The sequence below is a fragment of the Cupressus sempervirens genome, chromosome 8 (genome assembly GCF_028749045.1).
Source record: "Cupressus sempervirens isolate cs-2001-9-10 chromosome 8, ASM2874904v1, whole genome shotgun sequence".
Taxonomy (NCBI): domain Eukaryota; kingdom Viridiplantae; phylum Streptophyta; class Pinopsida; order Cupressales; family Cupressaceae; genus Cupressus; species Cupressus sempervirens.
The window spans coordinates 116,295,901-116,312,433 of record NC_143125.1 but is presented as its reverse complement, the minus strand read 5'-3'; the positions used below and the strand labels follow the sequence as shown (position 1 = coordinate 116,312,433).

Here is a 16,533-nt window from a genome sequence, read left to right as displayed (position 1 = left end):
TAACAATAAGACACTTTTTGTTAAGTTGGAAACTTGTACTTGTGCATAAATCATTACTCAAAAAAGAGAAATTGATTGAGAACCACCCTTTTTGTAATATCAATTAAATTCATGTTGAAGCCACCTAAGATAAGGGAGTCTCCCCTACTATAGAAAGGAGAGAGCTAATAAAATTCCTTTTTATTTTCATCACTTTGAAAAATGGGTACTTTTATTATGATTAAGTATATATTGCTATTCAATTTGTCATATTATTATAAAATTTTCAAAAAAAAAAAAAAAAAAAACTTTCTTTAATGGAACATTCACATAATTATAACCCATCAATAAGTGATTGTTTATATTACAAGCCTGATAATATAATTAACCATTATTAATACGAAATAGAAATATTGTCTATTTTTAGCTTGACATGGTACATTTAGCACTCATTGCATCTAGGTAATGCTCAAAGAGGTGAAACACTACAACTTGTCTAGGTAAAACACTTAGCACTCATTGCATCATCTAGATAAAATGAGTGCTAAGTGTTCCATTAATTGTCATGACAGATAAATTCTTGTGAACCACTACTCTTGAAGCATTGGTCAATGATTTTGACTCAAAAACTACATAGTTGAGTCCTAATAGTAATATTACTATTTGACTTGTGGAACATATCTTCTACTTATCAATTGAGGAGCTTAAAGGGCTTTATAATGAATGGTTCATAATGCACAACACTTATTAAAGGCTTTGTAAGTGCAGTTGCAAGAAAAATGGGCTTAACCTTGGAGGAAAATTCGTGGTTAGGTGCGCTTGAGATGGAATACTACTAGGATGGGCGACCTCATTAGTAGTCTCGGTGCTTCACCTCCATGAGCATCACCTAGATGCAATGAGTGCTAAGGGTTTCATTAATTCTCATGAGAGGAGGGTTCTTGTGAACCACTACTTAGAAACATGGGTCAATGAGTTTGACTCAAAAACTACACAATTAAATCTTTATAGCATTATCACTATTCCCGAAAATTTGTTTGGTACAATTTATCTATAATCCCCAAAATCTCTTAAAGATATTCCATCGACCGTTTGTCTTTCAACTATGTTTAAAGCATTTTTCAAAGTTGGGTTTACAATGATGCATTCAAATTCTACAAGATAGTCTTTGGCAAATGTTAAAATTAAATATTTGGAAATCCTTGTATGTTGGAGTTATAGCCAACATCTTTCAAAACAGGGTTCTTATCCTAGGAGGTTACCTTCAATAGCTAAATAAAACTTTGAGGAAGGTTGGGTTTTGTTTGTGCAAGTTTGGCATGATTTCAATTAAATCAAATCCTTTGCATAATGTCTTATAAATAAAATCTTGCTCGAGTCATGAAGTTCCACATCACAATTACATATTGATTTAGGTGTAAAGTGTTGGTGATATTTAAAGCAACATTCTTAAACTAAGATCATTTATGACAAATCAACTTTTTCTTATATTTTATATATGTGGATCAAGTTTTCGAGGATATCTCTAGCGGCATATGTTACTTGTTACCAAAGTTATCAAGAACTAGATGTGTTAGAGCAACCATATTTGATTGATTTGGCTGACTTCTAAATTCATGTGAAAAATTTACTATTCTTTTAATTGAGGAAACATATTGATTGTTTTTGCACCTGATAGCTATGGGTCAACTCAAATGGTGAATAAATGCGAGCCCTTCAAATTTTTGGCATATCACACTGCAAAAAAATGTTCTCTTTCCTCTCTAAAAATACTTGATTTTGGCACAGAAAGATCCTATTGGATGGTGGACTTGGCATGGAGGAGATACACCAGAGTTGAAAATACTTGCCACCCGTCTACTTGCACAGGTTGCTAGTCCCTCAGCTACAAAGAGAAAGTGGTCAACATATTCATTTATCCACTCCATCAAGAGGAATAGACTTTATCTCTAGACAAGCGAAGAGGCTAGTGCTAGTGCATACAGTGCTCTTTGACTTCAAAACTTTTAGATTCCAGATTATAGGCAAACTCCTTTGCGATGAGATGTTGATCCTAATGATGTGGCCAAGATAGATGAGGATGAGACAACACCAAGATTGGTTAGGGTTCTATTGGATGAGACTACACTACCTTGTAGAGCATGACAGTGAGGATGAGGACTCTAATTTTGATGCCATGGTGTGGCAAAAGCAAAATAGGAGCAACAATTTGCATCATTTTTATATATTTTGTTTTCTATGTTGAGCTTGAATATGAATATGAAACTTTATGGCAGCCCTCTGGCCTTTGGGCATGTTTACATGTTCAGATTTCTATGATATTGTTCATTATTAAACTTATATTTTTGTTCACATATTGATATGCATATTGAGAATTGAACTTGTTTTATGAATGCATAATAGACTAAAGTTGCATTTCAATACATATTGAGTACTGAATCTGTAATTATTTCCTAGATAGCATTCAAATGGTGTATGATAAGGTTCTATAATGTTTAAATGACATGTATATTTTAAAATTTTCCTATATTTATGTAGCGTCCTCATTTCAATCTACAAAAAACTTAGCTCCCAATCATATTGATTGTTTTTGCACTTGATAGCTATGGGTCGATAATTCAAATGGTGAAAAAATGTGAGCCCTTCAAATTTTTGGCATATCACACTGCAAAAAAAAGATGTTCTCTTCCACTCTGAAAACAGAAACATATTCTCCTCAAAACGAGTAATCAGGCCCAGGTACAAATGGTTCATTATTATTCTATCACCTAGTATAAAAACTAAAATTGAATGGTTTTAAACTTTTAATGCTTTTAAGTCTTTCACCTATCCCAAGCATAAAATAATATAGACCAAATAGAAGATGCCAAAATTGCAGCTGACCAAACTACCACTCCTTCATATACATTGGCACATAAATTTGGACAACTTGCAGTTGATATTCTTCTCATGAGTCATCACAAGTGGATGATCAGATAAAGTGAATTACTTTGTTACATCACGAAACCTCTTAGCACCAGAAAATAAATCCTCAAACTTAAGTATTTACTTCTGTATAGCTCTTCAGAAAACCATGATTTGCATAACCATCCAAGAAGGTGTGCCATTAAAGTTGTAGTCAAGAACCTTCTTTTTCCAACAGCTCAAATTTCAGTTGGACTGCCCGTTCAACCATTGTAATGATTAGCACTGCTACTGGAGTGCCCATTTGCTCTTTCAGTTGTAAGAAAGCTGCTTAGTTTTCCACTGGTACCAGGATCCTCTGCCATAGGATTAAACTTGTCCTCCTGATAAAAACAGCAGACAGTGGGCAGTCCTCAGGAATCAGAAACAGGAAACTTCTCAACAATTCCTACCATTTATTGACTCTACAAGCATCAAAGAACCAGACTTCAAAACTCAAACAATTCAACTAAGTCCGAAATATTCTGGTATTCATTTTTGTAAATTTTGGAATTCATGTACGGAAGAATCTGCAAAAGACATATAGAAACCAGGTAATTTAACAGTATATAGGAATGTTTTCATAGGGTTGCCAGTGGTTCACGACAGACATTTACAGAAAAAGCAATTGTGTCGTAGGCTGGAAAATGATAATGATAAAAATTTCTCATAATTGCTTTATGCAGGCATATGTAAATAATGGTAGAGTCACTTGTTTCTAAAGGAAATAAGTAAACAATGTGGTTTTTAAGTAATGATCATAAAAAGCATACTGAATTTAGGGCAAACCATTATACAGAGTAAATGTCCAGACAAAATGTAACTCCAAAATGCATTACTAAGCATTCAAGAAACAAGAAACTTATACCTGCAAAAGGGTTCCTAAACAAAACAAGAAAAGGAAGTTATAGAATTTTCTTTCAAGAGAAAATCCTAAATGATGTAGAAAGTCCATAAATAAGTTTTCGATTATGATTGGTTAATAAGGTTAGACAAGAGGGTCTAAAATTGATTCACATAGTTAAAACACTTATTTTCTAACCTTTTACTACTCTAAATTTCTGAGGATATTAGAAGTCACAGTTAATATAACATTGTGTAGATTGTCCCATATGCCATTACCTCATGTTGTAATAATGTAACGAGTTCATATTACGTCAATATATTTATCCCACACTGGATGTACCTCATAAGTAACTTTCCACATAAAGAATTTATACTAATGTTGCAACAAAGAGAAGAACATTCTAGAGTCTTTTTTTCAGTTTTGTAATAAGGCTTTGCCCTCAAGGAGATTGCCTCCTCAAAGAGGCCTATGATACCTGTTCACTATTTGTCAATATAATCATATTTGCAGCAATTTCCCAAGCACCATTATTTTTTTGCATCTAATGTTTTTTTGGGGGGTACCATTTTGCTAGTGAGATCATACCAGAGAGCTAAATAAAATAAAATAATTTTTTTTACAATTTGGATGGTTTTTTGGTACTGAAGTCGGACTAAAAAATAGACAATCTGAAATGGATCAGTTTGTCAGTGATATGATTTTTTTTTTTGGATAGTATTTTTCTAGTGAGGTCCTACCAGACAGCCAAATAAAACAAAAATTGCTGTTTATAATTCAGATGTTTTTTGCTACTGAAGTCATAGAGTAAATAATACATAATCTGAAATGGATCAGTTTTGTCAGTATGATATGATGAAAGACAAAAGATGCTTGAAGAAGACAAAGCTCACAATTCAAGAGTCCAAGAAAGATGTAATTGGACCATGCAGCAGATTTTGCGAATGGTACATACTACAGAGTCACAGACCCTCAGGAATCCAAAGCTACTTTCAAATCTGTGAAATCAGAAAAGGTGTGCTAACAGACTAAAGAAAGGCATTGCTCCAGCCTCCCTACTTCCCATGGTCATTCAGCAAACAATTTGGTTACTAATTAATTAACTGTGCAAAAGAGATACATTCAGCTGCTACAGAATGATATTAATATGACAGTGTGTAGAAGACTATGCAACCTAGAATATAGGAGGTGACAGCCCATCCCCAGCTGTTGAAACTTGAGATACGTTATCTGGTACTTCTGAGAAACAGAAATATCATATATGTATGTTGAGGCCAAGGATACACAACATTAATAAATGTTATTTTTTGTTGTTTGTGCAGTATAGTAGTGCAAAGAAACCAAGTTGATCATTTCAGGGGTGCTGTTGATGTCCCAGAGTATTGATTTGGAGGTACATGGTAGAACTTGCAATGTACTCTTACGACTTGATGATTGAAAAGAAAGCACACCCACATTTTGCTAGGTTTTCATCTGTAGAGGGTTCCTATGAGGCATATCATATATATCCTTTGTGATTTGTGAGCTGCAATCTCTCCTTCCCTCTTATTTGTTCACTTTTACAAGCTGTTTTCATTTCCAAGACTAATGAAAACACTTCAATTTAATGTCACAAATCATCTATTTGCATCAGTTTAGTCATTGAATTAAATCACAATAAGTTTCAGATCTGTGTTTATGAATTAGCGATTGGAAACAACCCACATTTCTATATAATGTTAATTACATATGTTAGTATATTTCATTCTCAAGACTTTGCTTCCTTCTGTAGGCTATTTGCATTCATATTTCATAAACTTTGATGATTGCAAAAAACAGATAAAAAGACAACGTTGCCAAGCTACAACGTGTTGGGTGGATATTTTGCAACCGACAGTTTTGTTAATATCCAATCGCAAAATAGGTAGACTAGCCACAGCATATGAGACAAAAGTCTCTCCCACCTTAAAGGGAAGGCTCCCCCTTCTAACCATTCCTTGGATCAACTCAAGGTAAGCAAGAAGTTGAGAGCTTTGTAAAGGATGTTAGTAATATTCTTTCCTCTTAGCTTTTAGGAAAGAATCCACTTACCCGCAAAGCGAGTAATGGGCAAGATGAAATCTCTAACTACACTTCTATCTAATAACTGGAAGTAGTGATACCGATAAACCAACAACTCAAAGGCTGATTGAAAACGTATTGGTTAGGCTCTAGGTCCTGTTTTAATCTATTCTATAAGAATAACCTCTACCATTGGGGCGCAAAAATTTCCAAAAATAGGAAATTCTAACTATTTTTGTGAATTGAGACCGCAATACAAGCTACAGACAAAGCTTCTAGTCTATGTATTACCACAACCGCTCACAATCAAAGCTTCGGCTCTAATTGCTTCTTAACTCACAATGATCTATGATTAAACATACAATAATAACATGAATCTAAGATAATAGGCACAAATTACAGTCAAAGCTTCTAATTTGTGCTACCACAAATGCTTCTAGTCAAAGCTTTGAATCCAATTGCTTCCTTTATTCACTTTTCTACCAAATTGGTACTACACAATCAAAGTTACGCTTGCACAAGTTTGATAGAGCTTTCTTGCATACAACAAAAGATGATCTTTACAATGGGGGGAATCCTTTCTATAGGCAAAGGAGTTGAGAAAAAAGTGGAGGAAAAAGTAGGCGCAACACAACCAACTTTGACTCAATCAAACTAAGCTAAAAAAATTATTAGATTACATGTCATAAGGATATACAATCGAATTAAATGTAATTATATAATTTCGTGCAATTCATTCTCTCCAACTACAAAAATGTAAAACACTCGAAGAAAATGTTGAAACTGTTGATTTTGAATGAATCAATCCTGTAGACTATAAGCAAAAGCCTTGTACTTCGTGATGATTGCAGGATCAGGGATTCCTGTATTTTGCAAAATGCATCCTCTTTGATGAGTTTCTAGTTGTCATTTGAAAACTTGATGTGATCAAGCTTTTTCTCATTTGAGTTGTCGTGAATTTGTCTTTGTAGATTGACACATTCTGGAGTCTTTGACACTTTGAAAACCTTCTCGACAGTGTCCGCATGTAAACTCAGAACAACTTTCCATCAACACCTTTAACTCTTTTTCTTTTTGAAGCAAAGTGCTTGGCGCATCCCCACACGAACTTAGGTTCTCGAATGACCATTGGGAAAATGGAGATGAAATGAATAATTGCTTCTTGAGAAACAAAGCATGTCTTCTTGACGTAATGCCTCTGTTCTTTGAAGAAGTTCTGACATATCTTGAAGAGTGCGCCGCAACATGAAGATGAAAATGTCTTGCTATGAAATTGGATCCAAGAAAACTTTTGGATTTGAGTTACACTGATGAATCCATGAGGGATGAGTGTACAAAGTATGGATTAGATATGGAACACATATGATGGCTGGAAATGAACCGGACAGCATATGTATTTGGATGAAAAGGGCCAAAATCGGACTCTCAAGGGTGGATTACATCTGGGCAAAGAGGGGCTTTTGTGGGTATGGCCAAGAATGCAAGTTGGGATGCATATAAATGTGTACAAATGGCAACTTTGGTTTTTAAAAGTGTGACCTTACCCAAAATCGGGTTTTCTAGAGGTAATTACATGTAAATTGATTTACATGTAATTGTGTTTGAAGAAAACAGATAATTAGGTTCGGAGGATGGAATTACATGTAAGTGGGTATGGAGGTAATTGCATGTAAATGCAGATGATGGAATTACATGTAAATGCTCTTGGAGAGTAATTACATATATTGGGAAATGGATGCAATATGCTTTGACATGTTGGTGAACTATGGAAAGATGTGATGCATTTGCATGGAAAGGTGGAAAGTGAAAAGGTGCAAAATGCTCTTGCATTCTTGGGAAAGACTCCTCAACTTTCTTCCAAACAAGCAGGCAAACAAAAGATAAAACTATGCACAAAACAAAAACATACCTTTGGTTTTTGACTTGGACATGACAAATACCAAGACACTTTCTTATGCAAATTCGAAATTGGAATTTGGGGAAATTCCAAGCACTTGAAAATGAAAGTTTTCATTTTATTTAAAGAAGATTTGCACAATATATGGCATTATCTTTGGACAAATGTACAAGGATGAACCAAAAAATGTAATGAAATAGCAAAGGATTGAAAACTTTAACTTGCTGATCAAAGAGCCAAATGTGGAAGATTAATAATGTTTGAAGAATGTTTCTCCTCCAAATTCGAATCTTCAACAACTATATGCACTTCTTCAATAGTTGCAAATGATGGACATTAATGTGCAATCAATGGGACATTTTTGAATATGAATACCAAAAATGTGCTCAATAATAACTTCCAAGTATGCAAAAGCTTTTTCCAAAAACCAAGTTCTTGGATTTTTTTGTCAAAACGTGGTCTTAAGCCGCCATAAAATGTCATATCTGGTATCGGTGGGCAAAAACGTGATCATTAATAGCACGAATATGTATTGAAACTCTGAAACAGCTCCTCCTTTGGTCAAAAACATGATCTAAATACTCAAAACACCATAAAATATGTCATTTTTTGCAAGAAATTCAACGTATAATGCATGGGAATGCATGAAGATGCAAAAACGACCCTAGTCTCATGGATTTCGAGCCATACAATGGGAAGATCTGGAGATTTTTTGGCAAAAATGTGTTCTTTGAGGGCAAGAACATGGGCATTTTGCTCTTGGAGAACAAAATCGTGGTCTCAACTTGCAAAAACATATGAAGAATAGTCCAAACACATTCTTGAGAAAGCATTACATGTTTTAAAATGCATTGAATTTGGTCTCTTATGCAAATCGCACTCTTGGAATGCCTTTGCATGTTTTAAAATACATGTTTTTGGAGTCAAGAGGCAAACCACACTCTTAAGGGGTCATTACATGTTCTAAAATTGTCAAAACAATGCATGTAGTGCAAAATCGCACTCTTCAAGCCCCTTTGCATGTTTTAAAAACGATGCATTTTCATGTCTTGAAGCCTTTAGATGCCAATCGCACACTTGGAGTCCCAATGCATGTTTTAAAATACACGCATTTACACATTTTAAGTATTTCCAAATGACTCTCTAGTGCAAAATTGCATTCTCTGAAGGCATTTACATGGGTTGAAAAAAATGTATTTGCATAGCTTAGGTGATCAATTAAGCACATGTCTAATTGATTTTTGAGGAAATATCACTAACTTGAGTCAAAATAATATTTACACGATATAGTTTAATATATTATGTGCAAATATCATTCAAAAAGTACTATTAACTTAGATGTTTTGAATTAAAACATCAAGTAACTCAAAAATAAATCAAACTATATAGTTAACAAAGTCACTTAAGTGAAAAGTTTAAAAAGCAACTCAACATGAAAATATAACATAAAGTGCTCTATAGTCACTTTAGTGATAAAGCAACTTAAAAACATAACATAAAGTCAATCTATGTTATATTTTTCAAAAAGTGAATGTCATCATTAAAATATAACATGATATTTTAAATAATGTAATTGCATCTAGAGAGTCCACCTTTTTGCAAAAACCCCTATACGGTTGTATGCTTAACGAACATCAATTTTCTTTTGCTAATCAATAGTTTGATATTTTGTCAAACATTTGGTAGGCAAATTATTATCACTCAATAAATAATGCTTTAAATTCACAGCCAGCTGCTCACAATTTTAATTGATTAAGTCTTTATCAATCTGGACAAATGAACACCACTAAGCAATTCAGAAGTAATTCTATAATTGATGGCAGTGCTACTAATATCCAATTTAAAAATTAACTTCTGGAAATTTACAAGAATGCAATAATGAACCTGGAAATTGACTTCTAATAGATGAAATATGGATTGCAGCTCTCAAGAAATAATCTCATTCACTTGTAGGTTCAGAAATACATGCTCCTCGCTTATAATCGCAAGTGCTCTAAAACTTGATTGCTGCCCTCCAATAATTGATTGCAGCCATCCACAGGACATTCCTCTTTAACCACGCCAAACAACAGACAATAATGGTGTTCCAAATCACAAATTCTCCAGCCACAATGAAATTCCCAGATACAGTACATAACAATCAAGAAATACTATAATTTAATTAAGACAATTCTCAGAATTATTTCACAATACCTCAGTTGTGAATTACCAGGCACTTCTTAATTCCAAACCCTTATACTTCAGTAAGGGCAAAGAAATCGGCAAAGTCAGAAACTCTTCACAGGCAAGAAGAGAAAATAATCAATCGGATGCTTTACTCATCAAACGGGCTGATATTTATATTCTCCAAATGGCACAAAGTTTTCCAAATGAACTTCACTTAAGAAGCTTCCCGCACACAACATTAAAACATAATAAAGTGTCATTATAAACTAATTTATTAATTGCTTTTGGCTCTAAAAATGACCTTTTCCACCATAACTTCAAATTCTGACATGCAAGGCCATTGTTTCTTGTTCCCATGATTTAAAACATTTCATCTCGGTTCCAACGAGCTATGATACTAAATTGAGCAACCAACAATAGTAACAAAAATAACAACCTCAACGTATTTAGATGAGCAATAATAATAATTCACCTGTCTTGCGAAAACAACTGAAAAAGCATCAGAATCGAAATCTGACAATACCAAAGTGATCCTGATGATGAAAGACAATGAATGAACTTGACGGGGTGACTTACTATAAATAGACGCTCCCTCCAAGATTATTGGAGCCCAAACCGAAAGCCCAAAATAAAAACTCTCAGCATCCTCCAACTCCTCTGACTCAACTGAGCTCATCAAAACCAACAGATTGACTTACTATAAATAGTAAGTCCCCCAAATGGAGCCAAAACACACCATAGGTTGTTGGAAAGCCTATAACCACACAACTAAGACCCTTAAATCCTACTGTCAGATTACGAGGGTCGCGATGGTGAACTGACCTGGCCAACTACAGGAACCTGCAAAAAGTGGGGACATTACACTTTTGGGCACTAAAATAGTCATATCATTTAACTATCAAGCCCGATCAAGCCCTAAGATATATCGAATTGAAGGGAAAACTGAAAGCAAGAGATTAAACAAAACCAAAAAACCACAAGCAAACACACTCAAAAATGCAAAAAAGGATGTTGAAGGCTTCAAAAATCAAACATAGGCTTATTTAAATGAAAAATGAAAAAGATTTGACAAAAGCTTTCAGTAAAAGGATTCATTATACCAATCGGGGTTGATTGATTGATCAATGTTAGCCAATTAAATAATGAAATAACTCAGAAAAACGCAAAACTAAATTGAAAAAATTTCGTACCATTACCTACATTTTGTGGTGACAAAAAGTAGGACAACACAATGCCAAACATACCATTAATTGTAAAGTGAGATGAGCAAGCAATAATCATACATAAAAATAAGTATGGTCACTACACTGAACAAAATTCCCAGCCATAGTTCAAAATATTATCGGCAACTTATCGCCAGGGGCAAAAAAAATTAAATTATCGGAAAAATATCAGAGATAACTCAGCAACTTATTGACGAAATATTGAAAACTTACAGAATTGTTAAAATCTAATTAGAAATGCATTTTTTTGTAAAATTCAGTAAGACGCATCTAATGGGTCAGTAAATGAGTAAACAAACTAAACAAACTGATTCTAGATATGCATATAAATGCAAATAGGGTACAAAATCACATCCTCATGTGAAGTGTTGATGGTTGGTAGCCATGGTCTGATAGTTTGAGCTCTAAAGCAAACAAAAAATGGTAAATTGTCTTTGCATAACTATAAGTTAATACGAGATCAGAATAGTCTACATCTTCCTCCTCCCCTTCCCAATAGTTCTAATAAAAACTACTCGAGTGGTAGGAGATCTAGCCCTAGAAGTCTATTGTGCCTATGCCTCCTCCCTCTACACAACTGGATGTGACTCAACCTCCATCACGGATGTAGATGGTGTTGACACTGCCAATGACTCATCATCTTAATCCTCCTAAATGTCATCTAATCTCACTACAAATCCGCCCTCCTCCATAGCCTATCTCTCGACATTGTAGATCTCATCCTCTTGAACAATGGAGGTTGTTTTTGTGATGTCCAATCAATGTAATGATCTATGTCATTGAAATCAAGTGGAAAAAGACAGTGTTCCCACTGCTTCTCTTGCATGCAACCGAAGGTTGCACAAGGACAAAGTCATTGAGGCATTTCTCTACTAACTTGCTCCTCTTCTTTGTGTGAATGGCCTCAAACAAGCTCTAATTGTGCTCACAATTGGATACACTACAAGGTTGACACAAGATTCAGAGAGAAAGTCTTTGCAGATTTGGGGCATTTCCCCCCCAATTTCACCACCAACAACTAGGCCTTTATCTAATCATCATGCATGTGAAAGGCTCCAAAAATCCAAATATTGTCCTGGGGTTGGGGTTTGTGTTTATTGTTTGCCAAGTCTAAAGAGAATAGCTTGCTCGTTGCATTTTGGTACACTTCCAATTTGGCTGTATTGAGGTCTCTCACCTCAACCTTGAGTACCATCCACCATATGCATTCAGTGAAGAGGCCCTTCATGACCTCTCCATTGCAACCTGAGTAGGATGGAGAGAAGCGAAAACGAAGGTTGAGGAAGTACCTTGCCACATGAATGGGTTGGTGGAGCTCGTTGTTCCACTTCCTATTAATAATTTCCCGTATGGTGTCAACTTTGAGGTTGTCTCCCTTGTACCTTTTGACAACCTCTTCGGCCCTATCCATAGCCTCATAAAGATACCCCATTATAGTTTAGGTAGAGAACTCTCACCAAGGTCTCTGAAACCTACAATTGTAAAGTAGAAAAATATTACCATTAACCATTACAGACTAGAGTTACAAATTAATAATTAAAGACTTGATTCTTTAATGCAAAGAAATTAAACATTCAACTTTTTAAGTTTCTAAGTTACCTTGACAATTTCAATAGCACTTTGTACAAATTGGTTGTTGAAGGCAATATATGCAACACTTTCTCCATTAGGCTTTTTAAAGTTTAAATAACTTGAGTCTAACCATGTCCGACTCGGAAAAATTTACTTCAAAGCTGTCAAAGAAGCAATAATATTTTGCAATGTCAAAATCATTGCAAACCTTGTGACTCTCACTCTAACCAACTCCTTCCCTTGGGTGTGTTTTCTCATCAAGCGGAGAACTCAAGGGTGATTGTAGATTTATTTTATTACCTTTCTTGCATCGTCTACATCACATCTTACCCAATCCAATTTTCCTATCCTCCAAATGAAGCTCAAGGACATGCGCTACACAAGGAGACCAAAAAGATGTACTATAATTTTCTTGTAGGATCCTACTCGCTACAACATATGTCAATGCATTGTTGGTTATGATTTGCACCACATTATCAATCCCCACCTCCATCACAACTTTCTCTAACATTATAGCAAAATTTTTAGTTGTCTTTACCATGTTGAAGGCATCCAAGGATCTTAAAAGGACCACTTCATCCTTACAAGAAACCAAACAATTGATGTACACCCTCCACATCTTGCTTGTACATTCAAGGTCCTCTCACTGGTGTACGTAGGCATATGCCTATCGTCTGTATGCATTTTTTTCTACAGTCACTGTGCAGTGTACAAATGGCGTACGATGTAAGTCCTCCTTCAACTCTTTGTTCCCTCTCCTCATGTAGAATACAGAGTGTTGTGTAGGGAAGGCCATACAAGCCTCCTCCTACTTCTCCGTTTGTACTTTCGTCGTCCTAATATGTATGGTTGGCCTTCTTCACTACTTTACTAAGGTCCTCCTCGTTTACACCTTGCTTGCTCGAGTTTTCCTCCTCCTAGTACGGGTTGTGTACGAGCTCAATTATGTTCTTTGAGTGTGTCTATTTGTTCTTATAATCTCTCTTAGATTGTGCTTTTGCAACCTTTACTTATATTTCCTTCCTCCTTAGTTTTTCTAACTTTGATGTTATGTCTCTTGTTTTCTCTTTTCATATAAAACATACCTTGTACTTTCTTATGCCTTTGTGATTTTTTCTTTTTCTTTTTAGCCATCAAGTCACTCCCTTTGTATGCTTTGAAGTACTTTTTGCCCCGTTCCTTGGTTTTCTTTAGTGTCTTATGCATTTTCTTTGTGGGTCCCTCCTGTAGATCTTCTTGTTTCTGTTTTGTTCCTTTCTCCTCATGACTTTTAACCCTTTAGCTATTATGCATACAACCATATGTCATTGCTCGAGTATGACACCTCCACCTCTATTATTTCTAACATGTGGCAACTAGGTTGGAATATCTCATAACCCTCCACCTGCCAGTAGAACAACTCGTTAAGCAAACAGGTTTTGTGCTCAAAGCAACTTCCCAATCTTAGGACACCCTCATCATCTGGCTCCATCCCTCCCTTCTCATCATACTCCCCCTCTTTCAATTCAATGTCAAATGCCAACTTTTGGCATTACAATTTGGCTTCTAAGGTTAATGATTTATTTCTTCCCTTCGCGCTCAATAGATGGTGTGTTCTTTTTTCACTTATGGTTGGCTTATGATGTGATGACCAAACCTCTGTCGAGGAGAGTGTCGTAACCCTTCTTCTTTGGAGTAATGACCACAAAGCATAGTAATACAGGGATGCATCCCCCCCCTTTTTGCCCGATGTTCCAGAGACTTGGACACACTTGGGACTTGGCGACTCCGTTCCCCTATCCCCAGTAGCCCCACCAGATTCTGCCACCTCCGCCGAGGATGGGGGACGTCTCAATTTTGACTATTTGTTGATTCAACTATTTATGTTCGATGTTCGATGTTCCAATTGCAATGTTCAAGTATTAACTCTTTTACATCTTTATATCTTATATTGCAATACATCTTTTCATAATTAGCATTTAAGTACCATATGTATAGTATATACAACCCCCTTGTCCCTTGCCACCATCCCCCCGTCGTCCCCCTGTTGTCCCAAATTAAGACCCCTTTATCCTCCTATCTCGAAAACATGTCCCCACATTCTATCGTCCCCCTGTCCCCCAGGGCGGTGTAACTATGCCACAAAGTCAGGAAAAAGTTATTGTTTTTCCACAATCACTTTTTGTACCATGAGTGTCCCTAGTGGCTCTACGGCATGTTGGTCTGCTCCTACCAATTAGAATGTTAGCGGCCAAAGTGTTGGTTTGCCCAATGACTCTCATGTCTCTTTGGGGAGTACATTTACTTCTAATACTGCATCTACAACGGTATTAGTGAGAGTGTGTCCCATGATCTCCATTTCTACTACAACAGGGGTCCTTCCTACCCTAATTATGAGCAACATTGGTTCCATTAGTACGGGGTCCTCTTGGGCGTTTCTCCTCCCACCTTCATCATTGTGTTCTTATCTTTCCCCTAACCACCCTTGGTGTCTTCCATGTTGGAGATTGTAACATTCAATTATGGCAATGTTCACAGTAGGTCTGCCACCATACTGGTATGGTGGCCTGCAACATCTATTTTATGATGTTAGCCTCAGATGCTGAGTGAGTCGGGGTACTTATGGCCTCTTGGGTTTTTCTATGTTCTTTTCTCGTTTCCATCTTTATTTCCCTTCTACCTTCCTTCACCTTTTCTTCTTTGTGTGTGGATCTGGGTATGTGACTTTCTTGGTTTAGGATCTGGAGATTGCTAAGCTTCCTCCGTCGGATTTGTTACTAATATCAAATTCATGGTCTTCCCCTTCCGATAGTCAACATCCTCATGGTTCCCCGACCCACACCATCTGCACAACATGTCGTCCCCGCCTTAATTGCTTTGACATTCTTGTGCGAAGTGGCCCCATTCACTGCATCTCCTACACTATATCATTGGTCGCCCCCTTTACACCATCCTCGATGCAGCTTCGTGGTGTGTTATTTTTGTTGCCTCCATGCCTATTGTTCTGGTAGCCTCCTGGAGGGGCATTCAAGGTGGTGTGGCCGGAGGGGTAGTTTGTTCCACTGTTAGAATTACTTGGGTACTCCTTAGTTTTAAATTGCATGGGCACTCTTTGAGCAAGTGTCCTAGTACTTGACATATGCCGCATAATGGTTTTTTCACAATTGGCTCTTGTATGCCCCTCATTCTGCATTCTGCACTATACTTTGTTTTTTCTTTGACCTCTTTTCCCCATTCATTTCCTTCATCATCTGCATCATATCTTTATGCAGTGCCTAGATTGTTTAGAACTCGCCATTGTGTCCTCATCGTTGTCATCACTTACTTTCTTCCCGTTTCTTCTTGTTTTGTTCTCACTTTCAATATCCATTGTCTAATCACAGGTCTCCTTGTACGTGGGGTCACCACCTTCATTTCTTCCGAATGAAAGGAGTTAAATCCTCTACAAACCACCTCTATTTTAATCCATCCGCTGGTTTATTCTCCAAATTGACTATGAGATCCTTCAGCCTATGATGGTATGCTTGAAAGTCTCGCTCTTTCCTTGGCATGTGTTATATATTTCCACTACTACCTTATCATCATCCTGCAACAACCTAAATTCTACTTCAAAGGCTTCTTTAGATTGTTCCACGTTGTCTTTTGGGTGGCTAGAAGGTCAATGTACCAATCAATGGCTATACCTCATAGGGTGGTTGGGTAGACCTTCACTCAATAATCTTCATCCTCTTGCTCGATTGCCTCCCAAATGGTCACATGTCTTACAATGTCGTGTTGGGTCTTTCAACCCGTCACCATTAAACTTGCGGAATTTATGTTTGTATGAAGTGTTTTGACATTTTTCTTCCCTAATAGGTACCTCCTTTGTTTAGGAAATTAGGTGGGTTAGT

The 16,533-nt window shown here is 36.3% G+C and overlaps 1 protein-coding gene across 2 annotated transcripts in view; it reads right to left on the bottom strand.

The window, feature by feature from the left end:
- Window positions 1-2,605: 2,605 nt before the first annotated feature.
- MCD1 (multiple chloroplast division site 1) overlaps window positions 2,606-16,533 on the bottom strand; it is a 175,927-nt gene continuing 161,999 nt past the window's right edge. For both annotated transcript variants that reach the window (XM_089796941.1, XM_089796942.1), the window contains exon 5: window positions 2,606-3,266. In XM_089796941.1, the coding sequence (XP_089653067.1) occupies window positions 3,147-3,266 (120 nt within the window). In that variant the 3' untranslated portion in view covers window positions 2,606-3,146. The remainder of the gene's footprint in view (window positions 3,267-16,533) is intronic.